Here is a 24,189-nt window from a genome sequence, read left to right as displayed (position 1 = left end):
ATTATTTTATCGATTATTACCGGCCGATTATTTTCCAACCCGACTGGACCCAAATGTAAACGGCAGTGACATCAAATAAGAAAGTGTACATTTAAAATGATCTTGCTACCTTATTTGTAAAACTAATTTTCCCATCCTTCTTTGTCTTAGGGTACATTAGCTACGTGTTGCCAGATAATGTGTACGTTCTAGGGTGTAACGATACTCTCCCAATTCGATACATATCACAATACGATATTATTATTATTGCGATACTCCAAGATGCTTGATAAAAGGTTAACAAAAATATACTGTTGATTAAAATGCTAAATCTGGTTTTACATTGTGTGTGTAAATGAATAGACTTGGTGCTGGAAACCCAACACACAGGACAACAGAGACACCAGAAGAAACATATTCATGATTCTGAAGCTGAAAATACAGAATTATTATTTTAGACGAATATGCCTGATCTCTGTCACTGGTATATTTAAAATAATGTAGGCCACTTTACTGTGGTAAAGTTACTGTTGTAAATACCACTCACGTAGAGCGTCTCTGCACTCACAGCCTCTGCACTTTATAATAATTAAGTAGCCTACCGCGTTTGATGGCTTATAACGTTTTTACATGATTGCAGCTAAATTACAAGTAAATAGCCAATAGCCTAGGCCTACTGTATAATTTAATTTGAGTTTTTTGAGTGTGATGTAAACTTTACAAAATGCCAGATGACATCAATAAAGTTACATGTACGTCGCATTATTTCATAACAATGTCCGTTATGATGTCGTTAGACATGAATATTGCAATTTATCATAACAGTTTGTAAATTGCGCTCATTTACACTATTTACAACGTGTAGGCTTATTTATGTCCTTATAATTATGTGAGATATTGACAACTGTTCTCATGATAATCGCAGGATTGAACTTTAACAGTGAAAGACTGAGCGAGAGTGGGACTCTTGTCCGGTTCATCGCGCTGTCAGATTCACTTTTCCTTTTTCTAGACTCTTCCGACGCGCTTTCTTTGCTTTTTCCATCGTCGAGTATCACATCTGAAATGCGCGCAAGTGTCTTCGTGCTTCATATGTTGTTGTTGATGTGTGTGACGTCGTTGCTGTAAAGCATCTCGTGATTCTCGCGAGATTTGTCGGGGGCGCTCCTCTCAAACTTGCATTGACACCCCCCCCCCCCCCCCACCCAAGTTTTACTACCAGGATGATTCGCCCTACTATGAGTTTGTTTACCACCGAAATTACTTTGAAGCTGTTATATTACAATTCTTGCATAGTGTGCCTTTAACTTTAACTTGCTGCATCAGTTCTGAATGTAATGAAGTTGGCCCGCTGTCTGCACTCAAGTAATGGAGCAAAAGGACAGACTGTCAATTGGCAATAGGAAAAATGAAGAGGCTTGAAGAGAATGCAACACACCCATCTTACTCTACCTGTCTGTGCTTAAGACTTATTACACGGCTCTGTGGAACGCTTGATTCTGATTGGTCAATCACACATCCAGCGGTTTATTATTCCCAGATAACAGCCGCTGAACACAGAAACACAGACTCATCCGGGTCACTGAAGTCAGCAGCGCTACACACTCGCTAGGTTTAATATTAAAACAGTTTAATCTCAGATTAATATCTCTAATCCCCGTAATTATTTATGTGGTGAAATGCTGTGTAATAAGTGTTATGACTGTATACAGTATCTCTTAAATGTCCGTCTAGTTTGATCTCGCCGCTGAAACTGCTCTCTCTGCGCAAGCTTTGTGTTTAAAGACCTAATAAAATATTTCAACTCAGATCAATATTTCGTGTCTAATTATTTACTTGGAAAGTAGCCATGTAATAAGCGGGATAATGTATGTCCAGCCGGTTGTTATATCAGAAAAATCCCCCTTCAGGTGTGTGTCTCTGTGTGTGTGTGTGTGTGTGTGTGTGTGTGATCTCAGAATAAACCCCCTTCAGGTGTGTGTGTGCGTGTGTGTGTGAGAGTGTGTGTGATCTCAGAATAAACCCCCTTCAGGTGTGTGTGTGTGTGTGTGTGTGAGAGTGTGAGTGTGAGTGTGAGTGTGAGTGTGAGTGTGTGTGTGTGTGTGTGTGTGTGTGCTGATGAAGACCTGATCCTGATCACCCTGTCGGGATTATTCTGAGATAACAACTGGCTGGACGTACATTATCTCTTACTTAAAACAGAGACATCATTCTTACACAACATAGTCAATGCTTCCATTTCCATCAGTCAACAATCCTCTCTAATATAAGAAAATATTAGTCAAGTTCATTCATACTCTGAAACCTCTTTTGCAATTAATTAATGTCTTGACATATCAGTCTGTCATGTCACATACCAGCATCAGTTGTGTCACTTCACTTTCATTCACAAATCCTCTCCCGTGGCCTCATGGGATAGTAAAGTCCATCAGATGCACACTTCAGGATCTCACTGAAGTAGTAGGTCATCCAGGTACTTTTTGCCTACTCTTTTATGAGTAATGTGAAATCAGTCACTCAACCGACTGCAACTTCTGTCTTTGCTGTACACCAGTCACAAGCCAATCAGAGTTTTCATACCTACCCATACTAATTCAGTCTCAATGGCTCATTAAATAAAATGATAATAATAATAATAATTTGTTAGATTTATATAGCGCTTTTCTGGGCACTCGCTTTTACATATGGAAAGGGGAACCACCACCAATGTGCAGCTCCACCTGGATGATGCGACGGCAGCAATATTGTGCCAGAACGCCCAGCACACACCAGCCTACTGGTGGAGAAGAGACTGAGAGATGAAGCCAATCAGTATTAAGGGGATGATCAGGAGGCCATGATGGATGGGGGCCACTGGGCAAATAGTGAACAAGAAGAAGTTAGTCAACAATAAGAAGTGTCAACGTCACAGCATTGGTCTCAGTCTTGTATCCGCCTCATAATAATTAAAGTTTGTTCAGATTGTTGAGACCAGTACAACCATCAAGAAAGTGCTGAAACACACACTCAACTTAAAAAACCAAAACCACACACAAAGCACTTTACTATTTTACTTTTCTGCTTTTCTTTTCTTCATCTCTAGAGTCTGTACCATAACATCCTGAAACTTGGTATTGTGGTACTGTGAATATTGTTTGTACCTGTATGATCAACTGCTTGTGTATGTGCATTGGCCTGTATAAAAGTGTCTGTTAAATGATTGAATGTAAGTGTAATGTAAATTAATAACTGAGCTGAGCTTTTTAATGCCTTGCTCCTCACTTGAAGTGATATCAGGCTACTCAAACAGCTGATATGTTAAGAGCAGGCTTGTTAAAAAGGTGTACAAGATTAATCAGATGTTCTCCTTCTCTTTTTGCTTATTTTAGGCTGGCCGGAGGAGGAGGCCCACCATCAAGCCCAAACCTAAGCTATGGAACTGCTAGCGATCGGGGGCCAGGTGGTGACTTTGGCATGCAAGCAAACCCTTATAAAAAGGCAGTGCATGATGGACCTAGACATCCCCAGAACACTTCTACACATCAGTCTCAATTTCAAGCTTCATCAGGGGGCATGGGACCCAACCAAAGCCCTGGACAACACGCCTCCAGACGCAGCCTCCAGGTGGACTTCAGCAGCGGCGGGCGCAGAGGCCGTTCACCATCAGTCTCTCCTGATAGAGCTAGCGCGCCAACTTCGCCATACTCCGTACCCCAGATAGCACCAATGCCCAGCAGTAAGCTCTGTCCAGTCTGCAATACTACAGAGTTGACAAATATTGATGGCTCGCCAAACTTCAACAAGTGTACCCAGTGCCACACTACAGCGTGCAACCAGTGCGGCTTCAACCCCAATCCACACCTTATAGGGGTAAGACTTCTGAATAAATGGGATTCCTGCTACATGATTGGTTTTATTCTTATTGATTATGCTTTAATTTTTGCATTTGTGTCTTCTGTGGCATCCTCCTTTATTCTGTTTTTCATTGAAACCAATGCCTGGCTGGTCATATTTTAGTTCAGTTTGGTTAATTGACCTATCGGTAAGCCCCAACCCTTTAGTTACTGTTGCTATCTCGGACAAATAAACAGAGTTGCTAACTGTCTTACAAGGACAGCTGTCAGTGTGAAAATCTTGTCCCAAGATGTTTGTGATACATTTTGGACACCGAAGGACCACCTCTTGTCAAGGATCATTCTAGTGGGACTTAAATGTGACATGGAGGGATATATAAAAGATTTTAAAATAAATAACCTACCAACAAGATTGATTTGGAAGCGAGGGTTTACAGATCACAATGCAAGCGGGAGAAGCCTCATGTTACGGTTGTCACGATCACAGATGGCTGTTTTTAAATCATCGGGTGTTTTTGACCTACACTGTACATGACGTGAGAACAGTTATCTATTTAGGTTTGTACGTTAGCATGGACTCACTAACTTTAATTGTAACTTTATGAGAGTATGACAACCAGAAAATTAACGTTTTTGTCTTCTTGGGATTGAATCCTTAGGGAACGAGGTTAATGCGCTCACATCATTGATATTATAAATTAACCGAGCTTCAGTTGCATTGCGTCGTTAATTGATCTGTTTGCGCAAATCTTATCACACTTTTGAAACGCGCTGGTGAACGCGCCCACAGTACGGTGATTCAATACATGAATACCCATGCCCATCCTCTCATGATACCTGGAATCAGCGATACAAGAACCCCAGGCACATCGTTTTACCATTTTTGTAGCAAAAACATCATCAAACCGATGAGAACTTCGGATCTTCAAATGTTTCTCAATAGTGCTGAAACCTAAAGGTGTCCGAGTTCCGGTCCCATGTAACCGATACTCAACTGCCATTGGCTGATCTGCGTTTCAGGGAAAGGGCTTACCGATAGGTCAATTGTCGTTCAGTAATGCAGGTGGAACCAAATGTTGTATTCTCAAGGTGAAGTGGAAGAATACCCTGTGAGTAGTACTTGAAAGCATATGTTTACAAGAGTGTATTTTTGTATTTATGTTTGTAGCTGTCTGTGCTTTTGTGAGGGAAGATACATTTTGAGTTTTGTGTAAAAATCAGATATAACAGCAATATCAGATGAAACAGAAGTCTTTTCTTGCCTATTGTGACGTATATCCAAGTGAATTCTCTGTTACTTTAATTTCCTATTATCACTGTAAAGCTGCTTTGAAACAGTCCATATTGTTAAAAGCGCTGTATAAATGAAGGTGACTTGACTTGACTTGAAACGGCTTCTGGAATAAATATAGGGCAGGAATTGATTGGATGGATGTAACAGGTTGTCCTGACCTTATCATCAGAAGAGTAGCGACCAATAGGTGGCGCTGTGACCACATTGATGTGGTGTGGTCAGAGTAAGGTGACAATGACACAAGCAGAGATTGGTGTCAATATGCCAAAGCATTGTGGAGATACAGCCTCAGAGTTGTTTTGGCATCATGCCATCAAATTTGTTGATGCGGTATACGAAAATGGTTTCTTCTATCGACACAACATCCATAAGTATTTTGCTGGCATGGTCTGAAGATGATCTGATTCGAATTTGGAGAAAAACGAACAAACGGTCTAAGATGAGTTCGGACAGGAGTTTCAACCGACTATGGCAAAATTGTTTCTAGCCCTTACAGTTCCAAAGTTATTAGCATAAACGTGAGTGCAAATTTGGACAGTTGTTGGTGCTAGGGGGATTGAGTTAAAGACTCAAAATTCGCTGTGGTTAATGTTCAGACAGCCCTCTATCTGTGTACAAAAGTTCATAACTTTCTTGCAAACGGTTCTATGGGCTTCCAGAGCGGTAGAAGAATACTAAGAACATTAACGATCACAATAGGTGCTTGGCCCCTTAATAAACACTGCAATATTCCATAAAAAAAACAAGAACTGTCCATTTTGATTTCATTGTGACTTTAATGTGTCCTTGGTCAATTAAAATAATTTGGGAGAAAAAAAGTGATTCCAAATTCAGAATGGAGTGTGTATCTTTCTCTAAGTAATGCACTAATATGTGTTTCTTCAACAGGTCAAGGAGTGGCTCTGTTTAAACTGCCAGATGCAGCGGGCTTTGGGAATAAACATGACTACACCACGGTCCAAGAGTCAGCAGCAGATACATTCTCCCTCTCATCAACCTAAGACTGACCCCATACCCAAGACCCAACCCCCAGCTCAGCCCACACCGCAGTTACAATCCCAAACGCAGACACAGACAAAAATCCAGCCTCAGACCCAAGCCATCTCTGGGGTCCAGAGACAGATTGGTCCTACTGGACCTAACCAGACTGGACTTCACAGTGGGCCACAAGCTGGTCTCCAGACACAAAAAGAGCAACCATATTCAGGTTCCCAGTCAGGTTCCAAGGATACCCAAAGGCAGGTATTGGGACCAAAAAGTCCAGAAAAAGTGGCCCAAGCAGTGCGGATTCCTCATCCAGGGGCAGTGCCTTTACCTGGCTTAGCAAAGGCACAATCACAGTCCGATTTGGGGCGTGGCTCTCCAGTGCGGCATGGAGGTCAACCCGATAAGACCCGGAGTGCCGGAAGCTCCCCAGCCCATCACCCACCCTCCCACGAGCCACCTCAAGATGGTCTAACTAAGCTGTTTGGTTTTGGAGCGTCTCTCCTAAATCAGGCAAGCACCCTTATTTCTGTTGACCCTCTTCCTGGATCCTCACAGCAGCCCTCACCTGTCCGTAACTCGACTGCCCAGGGGACAAGGGTGATCTTTAGTGATGCCACCATTGGAGCTAGTGCTAAATCTACAGCAAGGCCACCTGGCACTGCCAAAACAGGCCCAGGAGGAGTCATGTTCCCTAAAGGTCCTGGAGCCCCCCTTCAGAAACAGCCTCTGCAGCAGCAGTCACCAGTGCACCAACAAAAAGGGCCGAAACAACAGCAGTCGCCGTCACACCATCAAACAACACCACAGCAGTTACTGCTAAAGCAGCCTCCAACTCAGCCTCCAACTCAACCAGTTATCCAGAAGCCAGACGTCACCTGCCCACTATGCAAGACTGCGTTCAATGTCGGAACAACAGAACCGCCAAACTACAGGTCGTGCACCCAGTGTCATACAGAGGTGTGCAATCTTTGTGGTTTCAATCCCACACCACATCTGGTGGAGGTAAGAAGCTACACTCATCTTGTAATGTAATGGACTGAAACTATTTCTTTTTTTCTTCACATTTCTCTCTTTCTCAGTCTTTAATCCTTCTTTGTTCATATTGAGTGCCAGTGGAAACCCACAACAGGAATTGTGATGTGTGTAGAGTAACTGTGTTCACAGGGAGAGGCCTAGACATGAGTGTTGTATCTTCTGCATTGCCATTGTTCATTCAAGTACATTCCAAAGCGCTGCAGGTTTATAAGCTGGTACTGATAATTCATGTGTCATATTCTAGTGTTATGATGCAAGAGAGCTCAGCTATAAACAGTGTGTCTGTTAATCATCTGTCCATACCAGCAGTGAAATGACATGGGTGCCAGTCCTAACAGTGTGTGTGTGTGTAGTAGCAGATTTAGGCATCTGGGTGACATGATCAACCACTCAGGGGTGGCATAGGGCAACCACACACACACACACACACACACACACACACACACACACACACACACACACACACACACACACACACACACACACACACACACACACACACACACACACACACACACACACACACACACACACACACACACACACACTCACACTCGCACACACTCACACACACACACACACACACACGCACACACACACACACACACACACACACACAAAAATTGGGTTTGGACTGGTTTTGAATCACTCATTTACACGTCATGTCAATAGCTATGTTTATACCCATGCCCATCTTCTCATGATACCTGGAATCAGTGATACAAGAACCCCAGGCACATCGTTTTACCATTTTTGTAGCAAAAACGTCATCAAACCGATGAGAACTAAATGATATTTGAGAGGATTGTTGACTGATGGAAATGGAAGCATTGACTATGTTGTGTAAGAATGATGTCTCTGTTTTAAGTAAGAGATAATGTACGTCCAGCCAGTTGTTATCTCAGAATAATCCCGACAGGGTGATCAGGATCAGGTCTTCATCACCTATTTTTATCCACATTTTGGGATATCCTAAAAACACTTGATGGAAACGCCAAGATGTGCATAAATTCTAAAAGTGTGCATAAAAACGTATTCGCTTGAATGAGGATTATACATTCTTTGCTAACATATGCTTGAACACTAGCCATCGACAAATGCAGCATACACTGGATATACACTGAGTGAACTTCCAGAACATAAAGAAGTTTCACCTCCACCAAACGAATGGAGAATGATCAGGGATGCGATACAGTGTGACGTCTGTAAGAATGTAATAAAGTTGCCATATGCTCCACTCACTCAATGGCTGTGGTCGCGCTATTCGTTTGGCAGGTTGAAATGTAAATGTCTGACAGATGAGATGGCACAAGGTAAACCTGTTTTTTATGAAAACATGAATAATAGTATAAGATTGTCACTGAATGAACTGGAACAGTTTTCTTCTCACTGATTCCCAGAGGCTGCTTTTGGTACTTACTAAAATGTTTACTAAATGTTTTTGAGTATTTTATTATTGTAAAAGACTGACTTGACATTGAATAAAAAAATATATTATATAAAGTGTCCTTGTCCTATATAGAGTATATAATAGAGATCTTTATTTAATATGAAAAACCTTCAATATCAGATTGATTGACCCAGCACTATGTCAAAAACAACCCAGCAAATAATCCAGGGTTAATGTATAAAACCCAACAAGCTGGGTTGTTTTAGCAATGATTGTTTTTAACCCGGCATTTTTTAGAGTGTGCTAATTTGTTAGTCAAGGTTTTATATAAGTTAACAGTTAATAATAAGATTGTTAATATTGTGTTTCTCATTTGTATCTGTGTAGTTATTCATTAATGACAGAACAGTATTCTAAATTGTTACCCAGAATACTCTAAAATAATATATTTTCTGCCTCATTTTGGGATAAGAAGCAACATGGGATCACAGAAGGTTATTTCAAACACTCGACTGATGTTATAAAGTGAGTTTGGAGCAAAAATCATGGTTTAAATGTCATAAATTATCATGTTTTGATGCTGTGCTAAGCAAACATTCTAGCTAGCTCTTATGAGTCTGTTACCAGGAGTGATTATGTGTTGTGACTTATTTGGAAAAGTAAAGATCATTGGAATGTTTCTTTTTTCTTATTTTTTTTAAAGGGCATTTGATACAAAGTCAAAGATGGTGAAGTGAAAAGTCTGATCAAAGAAATGAGGGATTAAAACAGTGTGAATGGAAAGGAATCAGTAAATATAATAAAGGAAAAATAATAATTAGAGCCATATCCCGGCCGGAGAGGTGTGAATGTGTGCAGGGAAGACTGGAACTGAATGGGGCATTTGCACCACAAAACAATAGACTGAAAAACTTAGGGTACATTTACACAACAACAATATGCTTAAAATGGAGAAGTTTTTCCTTTGAGTTTTCCACGTACAGGGCGACAACATTGTCAAAAAGATCAACATTGTCAAAAAGATAAGCGTCCAAAAAATAAATAAAAAGTTGTGCTTTTTTATATAAAGTTAAAATAAAAAGTTGTGCTTTTTTAGTCGAAAACGGTGTCATGTGAACAGCGCTTAGTTCCTGGAGGGCCACAGCCCTGCAGAGTTTTCCTTCAACCCTAATTAAACACACCCGATCCAGCTCATCAAGTCCTTCATGGTTACTTGAAAACTACAGGTATGTGTATGTTGGAGCAGGGTTAGACCCTTCAAGAAATGAGTTTGACACCCCTGAGTGAATGGATGCTTTGAAGATGTGAATAAACATCAGATAGCATTTTAGAGTCTTCAGAGTCTTAGAGTTATCATCTTCACATTTGAAATAAAACATGATCAGGCCTTTGGTTTTAGCTGCGTTGCATTTCTATAAGGCTAATTTCATATTTTATTCCATTTTATTCAATTTTTTCAAAGGGAGGAGGGGGGGGGGGTGCAGGCTAATAGGTTAAACATTACCTCATAAGGTTTAATCAAAATAATGTGTCTTTCTGTGAAAATGGCAGTCTTCTCTCTGGTGGTGTATGCCAAACTTCTCAATTATTTTGTTCTCTTAAACCCTACCCTGTCACAATTGACTGCAAGCTTGCATTAATTTTGGAGTGCAATACGCACATCTCAAAATCCAATCAACAGCCGATAGATGTAACCAAGTCCCACTCTACCCGTTTTTCTTTTTTGATAATCCATTACACATGGATGTATGTCACAATACGGAAGTAAAGTTCTTTTGCTACCTCATGTTTAATCGCGACTTTAATGCAATTAATTTTTTTTTATAATTTACTCAACAGATTACTCATTTATGTTTTCACTCAATATGTTGTTTGCAACATTGTTCTATGTTTTTTTAAATAACTTTTTTATATTTGTTACTTTGTGTACCTTTTTCAAAATAAAGATCATCTTGTGATTCTAAGTATTGAACTTAAACTTCCCTGTTGTTTTGCAGAAGAAAGAATGGCTCTGTCTGAACTGTCAGACTCAGAGACTGATGTCTGGTGGACTTGACCCTCTTCCAGTTCTACCTTCATCTCCCAGCCGTCAACCGGCGGGTTCCCCTCGGCATCAGCAACTTCCCAGCAAGCAGCAGCAAGGGCTTCAGGCAATGTCACCAAAGCAGAAACCTCCAGTTTCTCAACAGAGTGGTTTCTCTTCCCCACTAGCTAGACCAGCAATTGATATAAAAACGTCTGCACAGCCTACTACAGCTACAAAACCTCCTGTGTCTACAACTGCTGCATTTATTTGTGAAGAAGTGAGGAAGGAAATTGCACCCAAGCAAATTAAGGGGCCTGACCTTGACGATAGGGACAATAAACCAACTCTGAAGAGAGGAACAACAGAGTCGCTTCAGACACCTACAAAAGAGGAAAAGAAAGAATTACAGAGTATTACCAAATACTATGAGGTAAGCCATGGGCTCATAGTAATATCTCCATCATTTTGCAAATTTTCTAAATCATTAATCTCAAATATTTTTAACCTTAAAATTACTTTCAAAAAGAGGCCACAGTGAACTTGTATATCTTTTCATTGCTTGTTGCATAGTATTGCCAGATTTTTAATAGACCATGCTCTTAACAGAATATTTTCAGATTTATAAAGAGAGGGCTCAGTGTACTGATTGATAGAGTATCACTCTATAGATTGAATGTATGGTGTGCACTAGCATTTTTTTGTCTAAGTGTATCTTTTGTATATGTGTTTTTTGGTCTCCCAGGAAACCACCAAGACAAACAGCAATCATGATTTATCACGGAGCCCACAGAGTTTGAGTGACACTGGCTATTCCTCTGATGGGATCTCCAGTTCACATAGTGAAATTACTGGTCTTATCCAGGAGGAAGAGCTGAAGATGAGTGAGAGAGGTCTGACTGGGCACCATACACCACCAAGTCCGTCTGAGCTCATTAAGCTGGAGAGCTCCATGCGACCCCTTCTAGAGTCTAAATTTTCATCTGAAGGAGAAAGAGCACAGGACAAAAAGCGAGGAAAACAGCAACACGGTGACTTAAGGAAGCATCAGTCCCGCTCAATATCAATCAGTCCGGAGGAATTTGACTCAGATGAGGACCTTGAAGGCATTATGGAAGAGGAGGAAGATCCAACTGAGGGAGAGTTTAGATCAATTGCTGCTGTAGGAGAGAACAGTGGCCATAAAAAAAGAAATGTTGAAACTGAAGAGATTACTGATGAGGAGTTTATGAGGAGGCAAATTATGGAGATGAGTGCAGATGAGGATAATGTGGATGAAGAAGAAGAAATGGAAGAAGAGGAAGATGATGAGGATGAAGGCTATGGCTACAAAAAGCTAAAAAAGACACAAAAGCACATAAGTGACTCAGGAAAAGAAAAGCGCCGTCTCACTTACCACTCTAGTAGCTTTGAGGAGGAGAGTACAACAACAAGTGATGTATACAAAGGATCCGCTGAAGAGGACCTCATGGCCTCGCAAGGAGGGTTGCGCAGATTCAAGACTATAGAATTGAACAACACCAGCAGTTATAGTCGAGACATGGAATTAAACAATGACAATGACCTTAGTCTCGACAGAGAACCTGAGCTGGAGATGGAAAGCCTCACTGGTTCTCCAGAAGAAAGGTCGAGAGGGGAATACTCCTCCACCCTTCCACCAACCACCTCTAGCTACAGCTCGGGGATATCCCCTACTTCCATATCCTCTATGGAAGATGACAGTGACAGTAGTCCTAGTCGCAGGCAGCGTCTAGAGGAGGCGAAGCAGCAGAGGAAGGCCAGGCATCGCTCCCATGGCCCTCTCCTACCTACCATTGAGGATTCTTCAGAAGAAGATGAATTGAGGGAAGAAGAAGAACTCCTAAGGGAGCAGGAAAAGATGAGGGAAGTGGAGCAACAGAGAATACGAAGCACTGTCCGGAAAACAAAACGTGACAAAGAAGAGTTAAGAGCACAAAGACGTAGAGAACGATCCAAGACACCCCCCAGCAATCTATCCCCCATTGAGGATGCTTCTCCAACAGAGGAGCTAAGACAGGCAGCCGAGATGGAGGAACTCCACCGGTCCTCCTGCTCAGAATACTCACCTTCGGCTGACTCAGATGGCGAGGGCTATGAAATTTCATCAAAGCTGTACAAATCAGGTAGTGAGTACAACCTACCAACCTTTATGTCACTTTATTCTCCTACCGAAAAACCACAAACTACATCATCGACTGCTGCTACAACTACTTCCTCGAGTAGTAAGCAATTAAAAAGTGCAGAAGAAGTATATGAAGAAATGATGAGGAAAGCAGAGATGTTGCAGAAACTACAAAAGCAGACATCGCAGCAATCTTTACAACAGTACAGCACAAATACCTATCAAGAGTCAGACATTAGAAACAGACAAGATATTGAGGATGAAAATGATTATACTGATCAAGATGGTATTCATTTTCAGAATGAGGAGACGGTTGATATCTATGAAGAAATCCGCCAGACCTCTAAAAACATTTCAAAGCAGCTTGACGACCAAATGGAGATGGATGTGTCCTACTCAGAAAAGCAGTTACTAGATACAAGCTCAGCCTTTGCTAAGTTGCTGGAACAAAGCAATGCTTTATTGACTCCTGGCACAAGCCCCACTCAGCTCTCAGCACCAGTATCATTTTCTGAAACTGGGACAGGAGGGCGGATACCTGATGTTAGAGTAACTCAGCATTTCTTAAAAGATGGGCCCAAAGACAGACTTAGAAATCAAACAGGTAAAAATGGTATTACACCAGCAGTTGCTGCCACAACTATTGCTGCTTATGGAGTGTATGCCAGGGAAATTGTCACTGTCTCTCAAACTAGTGCCAGTCAAACAGTGTCCAGCACACAACCCACTTTATATGGTCGGCAGACTACCACAACCACCACTAGTGTTTCAAATGTGTCTCAAAATATATCTGCAATCACTCAGGCTTGCAACCAAAGAGAAAGTGCTGCAAGGAAAATGGCAATCAGCAAAGGACTCCAAATGAGGGATAATTCAACATCATCAGAAGCTATAAATGAATCCGGCTCAAGTTCAATTAGGTGTTATACTTACCATGAAAGGAGTCCTCCTGTTTCTCCCACTTCATCTCCTCTTCATAGTCCAACACGATCTCTCGCTAGGAGAACAGCTGAGCTTTCAACTCAGACAGTTATTCCTTCAATGTTAGCTTCATCTGGAAATGCCTCTCACACCCATCCAGTTATGGGACAGGGCACTCAGACTTCACATGGGGTTGTTTCACCATGCCTTTTTAGACAGCAGTCCTCTCAAGATACACATTTTATGATCAGAACAGAAGAGCTTGAGCCCACTAGCCCATCAAAGCCAGTTACAGTTAACACAGCAACATCTCCTTTGTCTTCACCGACAAGGTTTAGCCGCCAATCAACATTTGATGCCTACTCGCCTCCTGTCAGCCCTCCTGATACTCCACCACATCAAATATCACCACAGCATGGTTTCTACAAAAACTATAGAGCTGAAAAAGTTAGTGTTGGAACTAGCATGGTCACCACTGCTAGCATGTACACACGTGGATCAATGTCAATGGAAAACATTTCCCTTTGTCGCATATCCACAGTTCCCGGTACTTCAAGAATTGAGCTGGGACACAGGTTACAGAGTGGAAGTGTAGTAGATCTACGAACTGGCATAAAGCCAACACCAATTATCATGACTGACCAAGGAATGGATTTGACTTCCTTAGCCACAGAATCTCGAAAATTTTCTGGGTCTGTTGAAGGAAGCCCCATTCGTCAATCCACAACTATTCAGCCCTTAATAATGAACCTGAATACACAGGAGCAGCTGCATGCTGTGACACCAACAGCTACAACTATCAGTGTTACTGTAGCTGCGTCTATGTTCATGTCCCAGCCTAAGCACCCTGTGCTCTATTGTGATCCTCTTGAAAACAGAGTTGATTTGGGTAAAGATATGGGAACAGTAGTTTGCCTGGCACCAAACAAGCCACCACAAATTGATCCATCTATACCAAAGATTGATGCTAAGCTGGAAGACCTGAGTATCCAGCAAGAGCAGTTACTTAAACAGCAGCAGAAGCTTCAACAGCAACAACAACTACTTGAGCAGCAGCTTCAGCAACATCATCAACTTCAACAACAACAGGCTGCCTCTTTTGCCCAGTTGAACTTTTCTAGCCAACTACCTCTAATCAAAAAGGATATGCTTGTCACTCAGACAAGCACTGCCACAGAGGTTAATGTCATCTCACCGGCTATGACATCTGAGGTTTATAGTGTTGGAAGTACACTTGAGTTAAGAGGAAAGCCATCAGAGACAGGAATCATGAATCTAACAAACGTCAAGCCTCATGTGATGATGGTCCAGATAGATGGCGCTGCACAAGGAGCTACTATCACACAACTTATCAAATCAGAGGAAGGCCAGGATGCGATGAATTTAACTGAGCAAATAAAATCAGAAAATCAAGTGACTTGCTGTGACATGGTTTATAACCTGCCCTTTGGTGGCAGCTGTGTGGGAGGTCCATTCTCCCAGAAACCAGTTACAGATGAGACTTCTAAGCTATCATCAAGAACACCTTCCACATTACCACAGCTCTATCAACAACTTGATTTACGGCAAGATGGACAGACATACCAAGATTACGCAATTAAATCATACACATTGCCTCTCCCTGGACGTCTTCAACCATCAATGTCTGAAACCAACCTGGCAGAGGCAGGGGTGTCATCATATTTAGCAAAGCTTGATCCCCCTTTTCATGGCTCTGGAGAATTTTTCACAGACACAGTAAAGGATGGCTATGATGGAGGGTACCTTGGAATGGGGCTTCAATATGGCTCCTATACAGATCTTCGTCAGGGTGATGTTGCTGATCTACCAATTAGAAGGTACAGCTCCTTGACCAATATGAGCTCAGATTATGGATATTTCTCAGGTGATTTTGCAGAGTCTAATCTTGCCCAGTACAGTGCCACAACTGCCAGGGAGATAAGTCGCATGTGTGCAGCTCTTAACTCAATAGATAGATATAGTAGTAACCCTGACATATTACAGTTGGGCACCGAAAGAAGCAGTGGTCCAGCTAGTAGAATTAATCTACACCAAAGTCCCAGATTAGGTTTCAAGTACAGCTCAGATGGAAAGCCTCTTTCCCATAGTCAAGCTCTAACTGATCTCATAAATGCAAGACAAGCCAGTCTGCGAGCTATGTATCCATCAGCTATTAGATCAGCTGATGGGATGATCTATTCAACTATAAACACACCAATTGCATCTACAGTTCCAATTACAACCCAGCCAGCTTCTATGCTACGTCCTTTATTAAGAGGGGTATACAGACCTTACCCTACACCAAATATGACACCAGTACCTCTGGCAAGCCTATCTAGATCACCACTAGCTCCAATGACTCGGCAGACACTTTTCCAATGTCCTACACCTAATCCTCTCCCTCTTACAACATCTAGAAAAGTACCTGAGTCTATCATGACAGTTCAAGATACTCCATTGTACCTTGGAAATTCTCCAGTAAGCTTAACAGTAGCTGGAACTGTTACACAACCAATTCAGTCCTCTTCTGTACCTGCTGGTTCTGTCATATCAGCACCTATTTCAACACCAGTGGCCATGGCAATGAGCCAACCTGAGATACAGTTGCAACCAATGAATCTATCTCAGCCCTACCTTCAGGCCATGCCCAATGCCCAGCCTTTATTACATCACCAACTACCACAATCTAAATTGTCTGCTCAATCTTATCCTCCAGTGCAGGGTCATCCTATTCCTCCCAAAACACAGCCACCCCCATCATCTCAAGGAGGTAGACCTCCTGCTACTGCTATCAGAAATATTGCTCCAACTCAGGAAAAAGAAACAGAGGAAAGAGTACATCAACAGCAGGAACAACTTTTGCAAATTGAGAGAGAAAGAGTGGAGCTGGAAAAATTGCGACAACAAAGGCTTCAGGAAGAGCTTGAGCGGGAGCGTTCAGAGTTGCAGAGGCATCGAGAAAAAGAGCAGATACTTGTACAGCGAGAGATTCAGGAATTGCAGACTATAAAGCAACAGGTTTTGCAGCAGCAGCAAACTGAAAGAGAAAGCCAGTTGGTCCTGCAGAGAGAGCAACTAGCTCAACAAAAACAGCAGCTTGACCAGATACAATCTTTGCAACAACAGTTACAGCAGCAGCTTGAGGAACAAAAAAGACAGAAGACTGCAACAGCTGTTGCTGCAGCCAGTTCAAATACTCAAATCCTGAGTGATCAAGCTGGCAGAATGATTCAGCCACAGGAATTGGCCTCAGATATGTTGTATAATGATGTTCAGGTTTTCTTAAGATCACTACCAAATTCTACATCAGAGATATGCTTGAGAAATAGTGAAGATCAGCCAGCAATCTGGTCCATGCGTAAACAAAGATCTATGCCTCGACTGCAAGATGGAAATGAGGGAGAAGTGACAATGTTCCCCCAAAGACGTGTAGACTGCAGTGTGCAAACAGATGATGAAGATGGAGAGGAGAGGTATCTGGTATCAAGAAGACGACGGACTAGGCGAAGTGTGGACTGCAGTGTTCAGACAGATGATGACGAAGACAAGGCAGAGTGGGAGCAGCCAGTTAGACGTAGACGTTCCCGTTACTCAAGACATTCTGCTGAATCTGGTGTAGACCACAAATCCGAAGCATCTCCATTTACCGCTTCAACTGCTAAGACTGCATCCTCCAGCATTGCCATCCAGACCATTCAAGATTGTTCTTGCCAAACAGAAACTGAGCAGTTGGTTAGAGTATCCCCGAGCATACATGTCACCATCCCAGACCCCAACAAGGTTGAAATTGTCCACTATATTTCTGGTCCTGAGAGAACACAGAAGGGTCAAAGCTTAGCTTGCCAAACTGACCCTGAGACTCAGTCTCAAAGCATAGTTATTCCACAGATAAGCATTGCTACCACTGTCAGCCCCACCAGTATCCAGTTAGTTGGTTCAGCTGATTCACTCTCCCCAGGTCAACAGAATTCTGGGAAGTTTGGGAGGCGGAGGCCTGATCCTTTGGAGTTCGGTTACCAGCAGCATCACCTGCATAATGAGTCTCTGTCCAGCTTGATCCGGCAACAACCTAAATCTCCACAGGTGCTGTATTCCCCTGTTTCTCCTCTTTCTTCTCCACAACGCATCATAGAAACATCATTCTCTTCTAGCGAGAGGCTGAATAAAGCACATGTCACCCCACAGCAGAAGTCCTGTATTGCCGAGCCATCACAGAGACATCAGGCCCTTCCCCGTCCGATGAAGAATATTCAGAGATCTCTGTCAGACCCTAAGCCTCTCAGTCCTACTACAGATGAAAATACCAAGGCTAGGATTTCACTTTATCAACAGCAAGCCCTTCAGAGTCAGGTATGGTTAATTTAGTATCTCTTGCTTTGTATAAGGGACAATATGAACTTGTGAAAAATTAGAACAGTATCACTCAGGTTGTGGTGTTTCTGCTGTTTACATATTATATATAAAGAAAATGTAATTACTGAAGTGGTCTTGACCAAGAGGTTGCAGTGTGATACTAATTATTATGCCTATGTCTGCAAGCCTGATTTGCTAAAACATTTGCAATTGCAATTTTTTTGCTGGTGTAATATTGTTTCAATGTAGTTTGTTGTTGTTTGTTATGGTGTTGTTTTTAGTTTTCCGCTAACAGTGCAGTATTCAGTATTCAAAAAGTACATTCAAAATATGTTTTTACATGCACTTTTTTTTGCATTCTTGAGTGGAGTAAATTACCTTTCAATCAGTGTCTGGGACCCTTTTTTGCCTGCTTGTGCCACAGACCTCCTCTTTCTTTTAAAGAGAAACTCATTATTATTACAGCAGCAATACAATGTATTGCCTTGCTGTATAAATGACCAAAAAGCAAGATAATGTGTTTGGTCAGAAACCCATTGATTTCAATAAGAATCTTTATAAAAAATGGGCAGGAATCTGTACTCTTACAGTTTTATATCACATTAAACCAGTAGTTTAAGCTATGCTCGTATTTATGTGTAGTACTCTAATATATAACATTGTGTTGTCCTCTGTATTTCATGGTCCTGCTCTTTCACTCTTCATGGGGCCTGTGTCTTTGCAGCTGGCAGCCCTGCAGCAGAGCTCCCTCCTAAGGAAGGTGAAGAGGACCTTGCCAAGCCCTCCACCAGAGGATACACAACTGCCTATGCTCACCCCTAACCTATCCCACATACTTGTGCCCTCTCTGCCATCTCTGAAAGGGAGTTCTCGTTTAGCTGCAAAGGCCAGTCTACTTAAGGACTTGACCCATGAGCTGAAGGCTGTTGAACAGGAATCTACAAAGCTACGTAAGCAGCAGGCTGAGTTGGAGGAGGAGGAAAAGGAAATTGACGCCAAACTTAGATACCTGGAGTTGGGCATTACACAGCGAAAAGAAACATTGGCGAAGGATAGAGGCAGGAGGGAGCTAACATACCTGCGCTGCATGGGTGATTCGCGAGACTATATGTCAGACTCTGAGCTCAACAATCTTCGCCTGACAGCTGTGGCCTCATCCTTTGAGAGCAACGGGCTAATGACCAGACCTAGCACGGCACCACTCAGCCAGTTTACTTGTGAGCTGAACACTGCTGCCCAGTTCCCCCCCACATCATCTTTCATGTCGTACCAGTACCCCCAAAGTCACCCAGCGGCACCTACCCAACAGAGCACAGGTTTCAACCAACCTCCCTATCCGTCAGTCACCCAAGCTCAAGCTCTCCCCCAACCCACCCCTTTGCAGACTTATCCAACCCTATCTTATCAGGTCCATGGGACATTTCCTTCCCAAGTCTTCCCACAGAGCCAGCCTCCATATCCAACAGACACTTCAGTGCTACCTCCAGCACAGCCAAGTCAACCTGGGTTTCAGCCTACCTTACCACCTACTGGTCCACTCCCTTATCCAACCCACAGTACACCATACCCAAGTCAGGCACCCCCCTATCCGGTCAGTCAAGCAAGCAATTATCAGCCACAGACAGACACTCTCACTTTTCACCAAAAGCCACGACAGACATCACTTTCTGACCTAGAACACAAAATGCCCACTAATTATGAGGTTATAAGTAATCCTACAGTTGTAGTAACAACCACTTCCCAAGATATCAGTTACAGCCAGTCTGGTTTGGGTATATCTTATGGCCAATACAGCACTACTATGGCAAGCACTTATGGTCCCTACTCCTCTTCTGTTTCAAATACATATGGTGGGTCTTTAACAACCTCCGCAGCCTCTGGTTATGGGCCATACACATCAATCTCATCCAGTAGTTATGGGCCGTACACAACAACTATTGCAAATACGTATGGATATACAGTAACTACAGCCAGTTCCTATGGGCAATATAATACAATTCCTACCAATACATATGGGCAGACAACACTATCTGACCATATACATTCAATGGAAAGCCCCTCTATGTACTCCAGTGAAGGCCTATATGGATCATCCAACCTAGATCAGAATGTCCCAAGGAACTATGTCATGATTGATGACATATGTGAACTCACCAAAGAAGGCACTAGTTTAGACTCACATCGCAATGAGGGTCATGGACGATATGGGAGTGATGGACTTCACACTCGAGGGGGGAGCTCTTTTGGCAGACCAGAGGATGAACGTGATACAGATCTGTACGACCAGCATCATGGCAGGGGTAAGAGCACCTGCAGCTACCAAGCACAAGGGGCAAATACGCATGGCCGGGTAGTGGGAAGCAGTAGCATGGGTGGGGGATCATCATATTACTATGATGACAGCAGTCACTCAGCACCTACATGGGCAGCCCAAAAGCACTCTTCAAAGAACCTGTGCCCTTCAGCCGTCATGTCCTCCAAGAGGAGCAAACATCGTAAACATGGCATTGAGCAGAAGATGTCCAAGTTTTCCCCAATTGAGGAAGCTCATGATGTGGAGGCAGATCTGGCCTCTTACACCATGAGCCCCTCTACAACCAGTGGTTATGGCTCAGGTTCCCATTACCATAAACGTCAGGATGACATCTATGGGCTACGGAGTACTTACAGTCAACAACGGGGCAACTATAATGATGAACGTCTCTATGGCTATGGCAGGTCCCGTTCAACTGGCTATGGCATGGACAAAATCCCTCCCTGTGAGAGAGGCTACAGAAGCAGGTCATATGAACGGGACCGTGTAGACCGGTCATACCACAGCAACTATGGCCACAGTGTGCGCCCCACTTTGCAGTCTCAATATTCAGAAAAGGAGAACTCCCACCTCATGACAAAGCTCATGGGTGTTGGGAGGGCTTTCGGCTATCCATCAAATTCATATGGTTCAAGTCACTCTCTACCCGATGTGCAGGACCATATTCGAGACCTGCCCCGGACCCATGTCTACAAACCAGATGATATGTATATAATTGACGATATGCATTGTGCTGTTTCTGACAGCGAAGGTAATTGGGAGCTGAATGCCAGCGTTACTGCCCACTTTAAACATCCCCCACCCACCCAGAGAAAGAGAGTGAATAGCTGAAGTAAAGAAGTGAAAATCAAGTGCATGCCCATGTTTTGTCTTCAGGCAACATGCAGCTTTCAATAAAACTGACTCTCAATGTTGTGCTCAGTTCCAAAAACTGCATGAGTTGCTGTGTGGTCTCTTTATTTTTGCCCACTCTTGTTCTTTTCCAAGGTGTTTCATTTGTGTGTGTTATTGAATGGTTTTGACATCCATTTGAGATATTGTTTTATATGTTGTATATTGAGTTTAAATACATTGCATGCTTTTTCTTTAAGCCTGGCTATTTTTGTTCTTCTTTTTCTTTTGCATGGTCTCAGTGTGCAATCGTCTTTCACCATCAGACATCGAGATTGACTGTGATCTGCTTTTGGTTTCCAAAGCATACCATCTCGGTCAAGAGGAGACAGACTGGTTTGAGAAGCCTCGTGATGTTCGTGGTTCCCGCCACTATGGCAGCAATGGTCATTCTGGGAGGCGAGGCCATGTCAAGCACACATACCATGATTATGATGAGCCACCAGAAGATCTTTGGCCACAAGATGATTATGGTCAAACTCGCCATGTTTCCTCTAGAGAGCAACGTCATCAAAGCAGTGGAAGTTCTGGTAGGCACTCCTCACGCCACTCAGATGAGCCTCGTTCCTCTCGATCATCACGTTCCTCAAAGGATCCATCCGTTAGGCATGACTCCCGCTCCTTGTCCTCTTCAGGGAGGAGGGGAGACTCTCGTTCTCAGGGATACCAATCCTCAGATTATTCCCGTGACACCTCAGGCCACCAACATAGCTCCCGCTCTGGAAAACAGTCCTCCCACCATCAAGGGTCCTCCAGTAGGAAGCAACAGGACCACCCCTCGTCATCACGGCAACAAGGATCTCTTGGGCCTGGACAGAAAGGACAAGGTGGAACTTCGAGTTCAAGCAGGCAAGCTGTCTCCCAGCCACTTGTTGATGGGCAACAAGGCCAGAGAGCCCAGCTTCAACAGCAGGCACAGACATCAGCTAGCAGGTCAGGGTCACAGATATCTGCCACAGGCACAGCGCAACCACAGTTAGTACAAGCCCAGCAACTGCAAGCTAAACCTGGCCAGACTGGTCCAATGGCTCGACAACCCGCCTCAGTAGCACAGACCTCCCTAGCTGCAGTAAGTAAATATTTGAGACATACATACAGTAATTTAATTAAATAGCCAGATATTTTCTTAAAAGTAGAGTCTCCTATTCAGCATGTTCCTGTGATGTTTGTAATCTTTAGACTTAATGAACATTATGGATGAGATTTATGAATGCTTGCAGTAATATGTCACAGAATTTTAAATATTGTTCCTGTTCTTCTATGTTCTAAGTCTATGCTTAGTCAGATTGAGCCATATTAGTAAGTATTGTAGCTTTTCAGAGTTTTAGGGTTCATTAAAGGATTAGTTAATTTACTCATCCTCAGGCCATTCAATATGTAGGTGACTTTCTCAGTAGCACACAATGGGCCAGATTTAATAGCTTGTGCCAGCATAAACCCTCTTTTGGCGTTAAAAAAACACTCTCAGGATTTACTACAGACACGCAATAAAAAATGAGCGCTGAAAAGGCATGGACAGTTACTTTTGCGGCTGACCTTATTGCATATGCATTTGTTGGAGTTTCCCTTTCAGGCGCAACATTTAGGGGACTAGGTTATTTAAATGAATACCGAAAGGTGATTTACTAAGGTTTGGGCTTGTCAATCTACTGGTGTTTGCACCATTATTTACCGCCCCAAAAAAGCACTTCTTAAAACAGACGCTACCTTGTAGATTGCGTTGGTCATTATGGAAATGATCTGACTGCGTCTGTGTTCTTTAATTTGCGAGTCGTCAGTAGATCACACGCAGAACTTTCCACTTCCATTACCGCTGTTTTGGAATTGCGATCTCTCGCTAATTTGCCCTGTTTAGTAAATCTGCCCCTTAAGGCAATTATAGCACATTTCATACACAATGGTAATTCAAAGTGCTTTACATAGAAGAAATTAAAATAATCAAAAGAAATCAGAATAATTAAAACAGTTTAGAATAAAAGATAAAATACAGAAATAATCATATGAAATCAGAGTAATTAAAACATAAAATAAAATACAGTGCAAACAGTCGGACGAACAGTGGCACAGTGCTCATTCAGTAAATGCACAGCTAAACAGATGTGTTTTGAGTCTGGATTTGAATGTGACTACTGTAGGAGCACATCTGATCTCTTCTGGAAGCTGGTTCCAGCTGCGGCTGGCATAATAGCTAAAAGCAGACTCGCCATGCTTAGAGTGAACACTTGGTATTTCTAGCCGATTTGATCCTAATGATCTGAGTGATCTGTTGGGTTTATATTCAGTGAGCATATCTGCAATGTATTGAGGTCCTAGGCCATTGAATGATTTATATACCAGTAATAATACTTTAAAATCAATCCTAAATGTAACTGGCAGCCAGTGTAAAGACCTGAGGACTGGTGTGATGTGTTCATATTTTCTGGTTCTGCTCAGAATCCTAGCAGCAGCGTTCTGTATGAGCTGCAACTGTCTTATGGTGTTTTTGGGAAGGCCAGTGAGAAGTCCATTACAATAATCCACCCTACTGGTGATGAAAGCATGCACAAGTTTTTCTAAGTCTTGACTGGAAACAAAGCATCTAATTCTTGCAATATTTTTCAGGTGATAGTATGCTGATTTAGTTATTGCTTTGACATGACTACTGAAACTAAGGTCTGACTCTAGAGTTGTTTGTTGTTTGACCCCTAGACTGAAGGTATGCGTTCACCTTGAGAACTTCATCTTTGTTTCCAAACGCAATGACTTCAGTTTTGTCTTTGTTTAACTGAAGAAAGTTTTGGCACATCCAATTGTTTACTTCATCAATGCATTGGCAAAGGGAGTCAATGGGGCTGTAATCGTTAGGTGATAGGGATAAGTAGAGCTGTGTGTCGTCTGCATAGCTATGGTAAGCGATTTGGTTCCTTCTCATTATTTGGCTCATTGGCAGCATGTACAGGTTGAATAGGAGTGGCGCAAGAATTGAGCCTTGAGGGACTCCGCATGTCATGGATGTCCACTCAGACTTATGGTCTCCTATACTCACA

The 24,189-nt window shown here is 42.6% G+C and overlaps 1 protein-coding gene across 4 annotated transcripts in view; it reads left to right on the top strand.

Annotated features, from left to right (window-relative positions):
• The window catches only part of bsna (bassoon presynaptic cytomatrix protein a), a 53,364-nt gene that overhangs the window by 13,787 nt on the left and 15,388 nt on the right, over positions 1-24,189 (top strand). Inside the window, exons 2-8 of one of the 4 annotated variants that reach the window (XM_077217599.1) lie at positions 3,348-3,828; positions 5,995-7,095; positions 10,516-10,974; positions 11,287-17,688; positions 17,794-17,955; positions 18,683-20,258; positions 21,469-22,232. In XM_077217599.1, the coding sequence (XP_077073714.1) occupies positions 3,348-3,828; positions 5,995-7,095; positions 10,516-10,974; positions 11,287-17,688; positions 17,794-17,955; positions 18,683-20,258; positions 21,469-22,232 (10,945 nt within the window). Of the gene's footprint in view, positions 1-3,347; positions 3,829-5,994; positions 7,096-10,515; positions 10,975-11,286; positions 17,956-18,682; positions 21,024-21,468; positions 22,233-24,189 lie in introns of all 4 variants that reach the window. The other 3 variants (XM_077217595.1, XM_077217597.1, XM_077217596.1) reach the window with 3 other exon arrangements.

This window comes from Siphateles boraxobius, unplaced genomic scaffold (assembly GCF_051911475.1).
Source record: "Siphateles boraxobius isolate OS27281-9 unplaced genomic scaffold, OSU_SipBor_1 75, whole genome shotgun sequence".
NCBI lineage: Eukaryota > Metazoa > Chordata > Actinopteri > Cypriniformes > Leuciscidae > Siphateles > Siphateles boraxobius.
The sequence above is the reverse complement of the archived record's forward strand: the minus strand, read 5'-3'. Positions and strand labels throughout refer to the sequence as shown.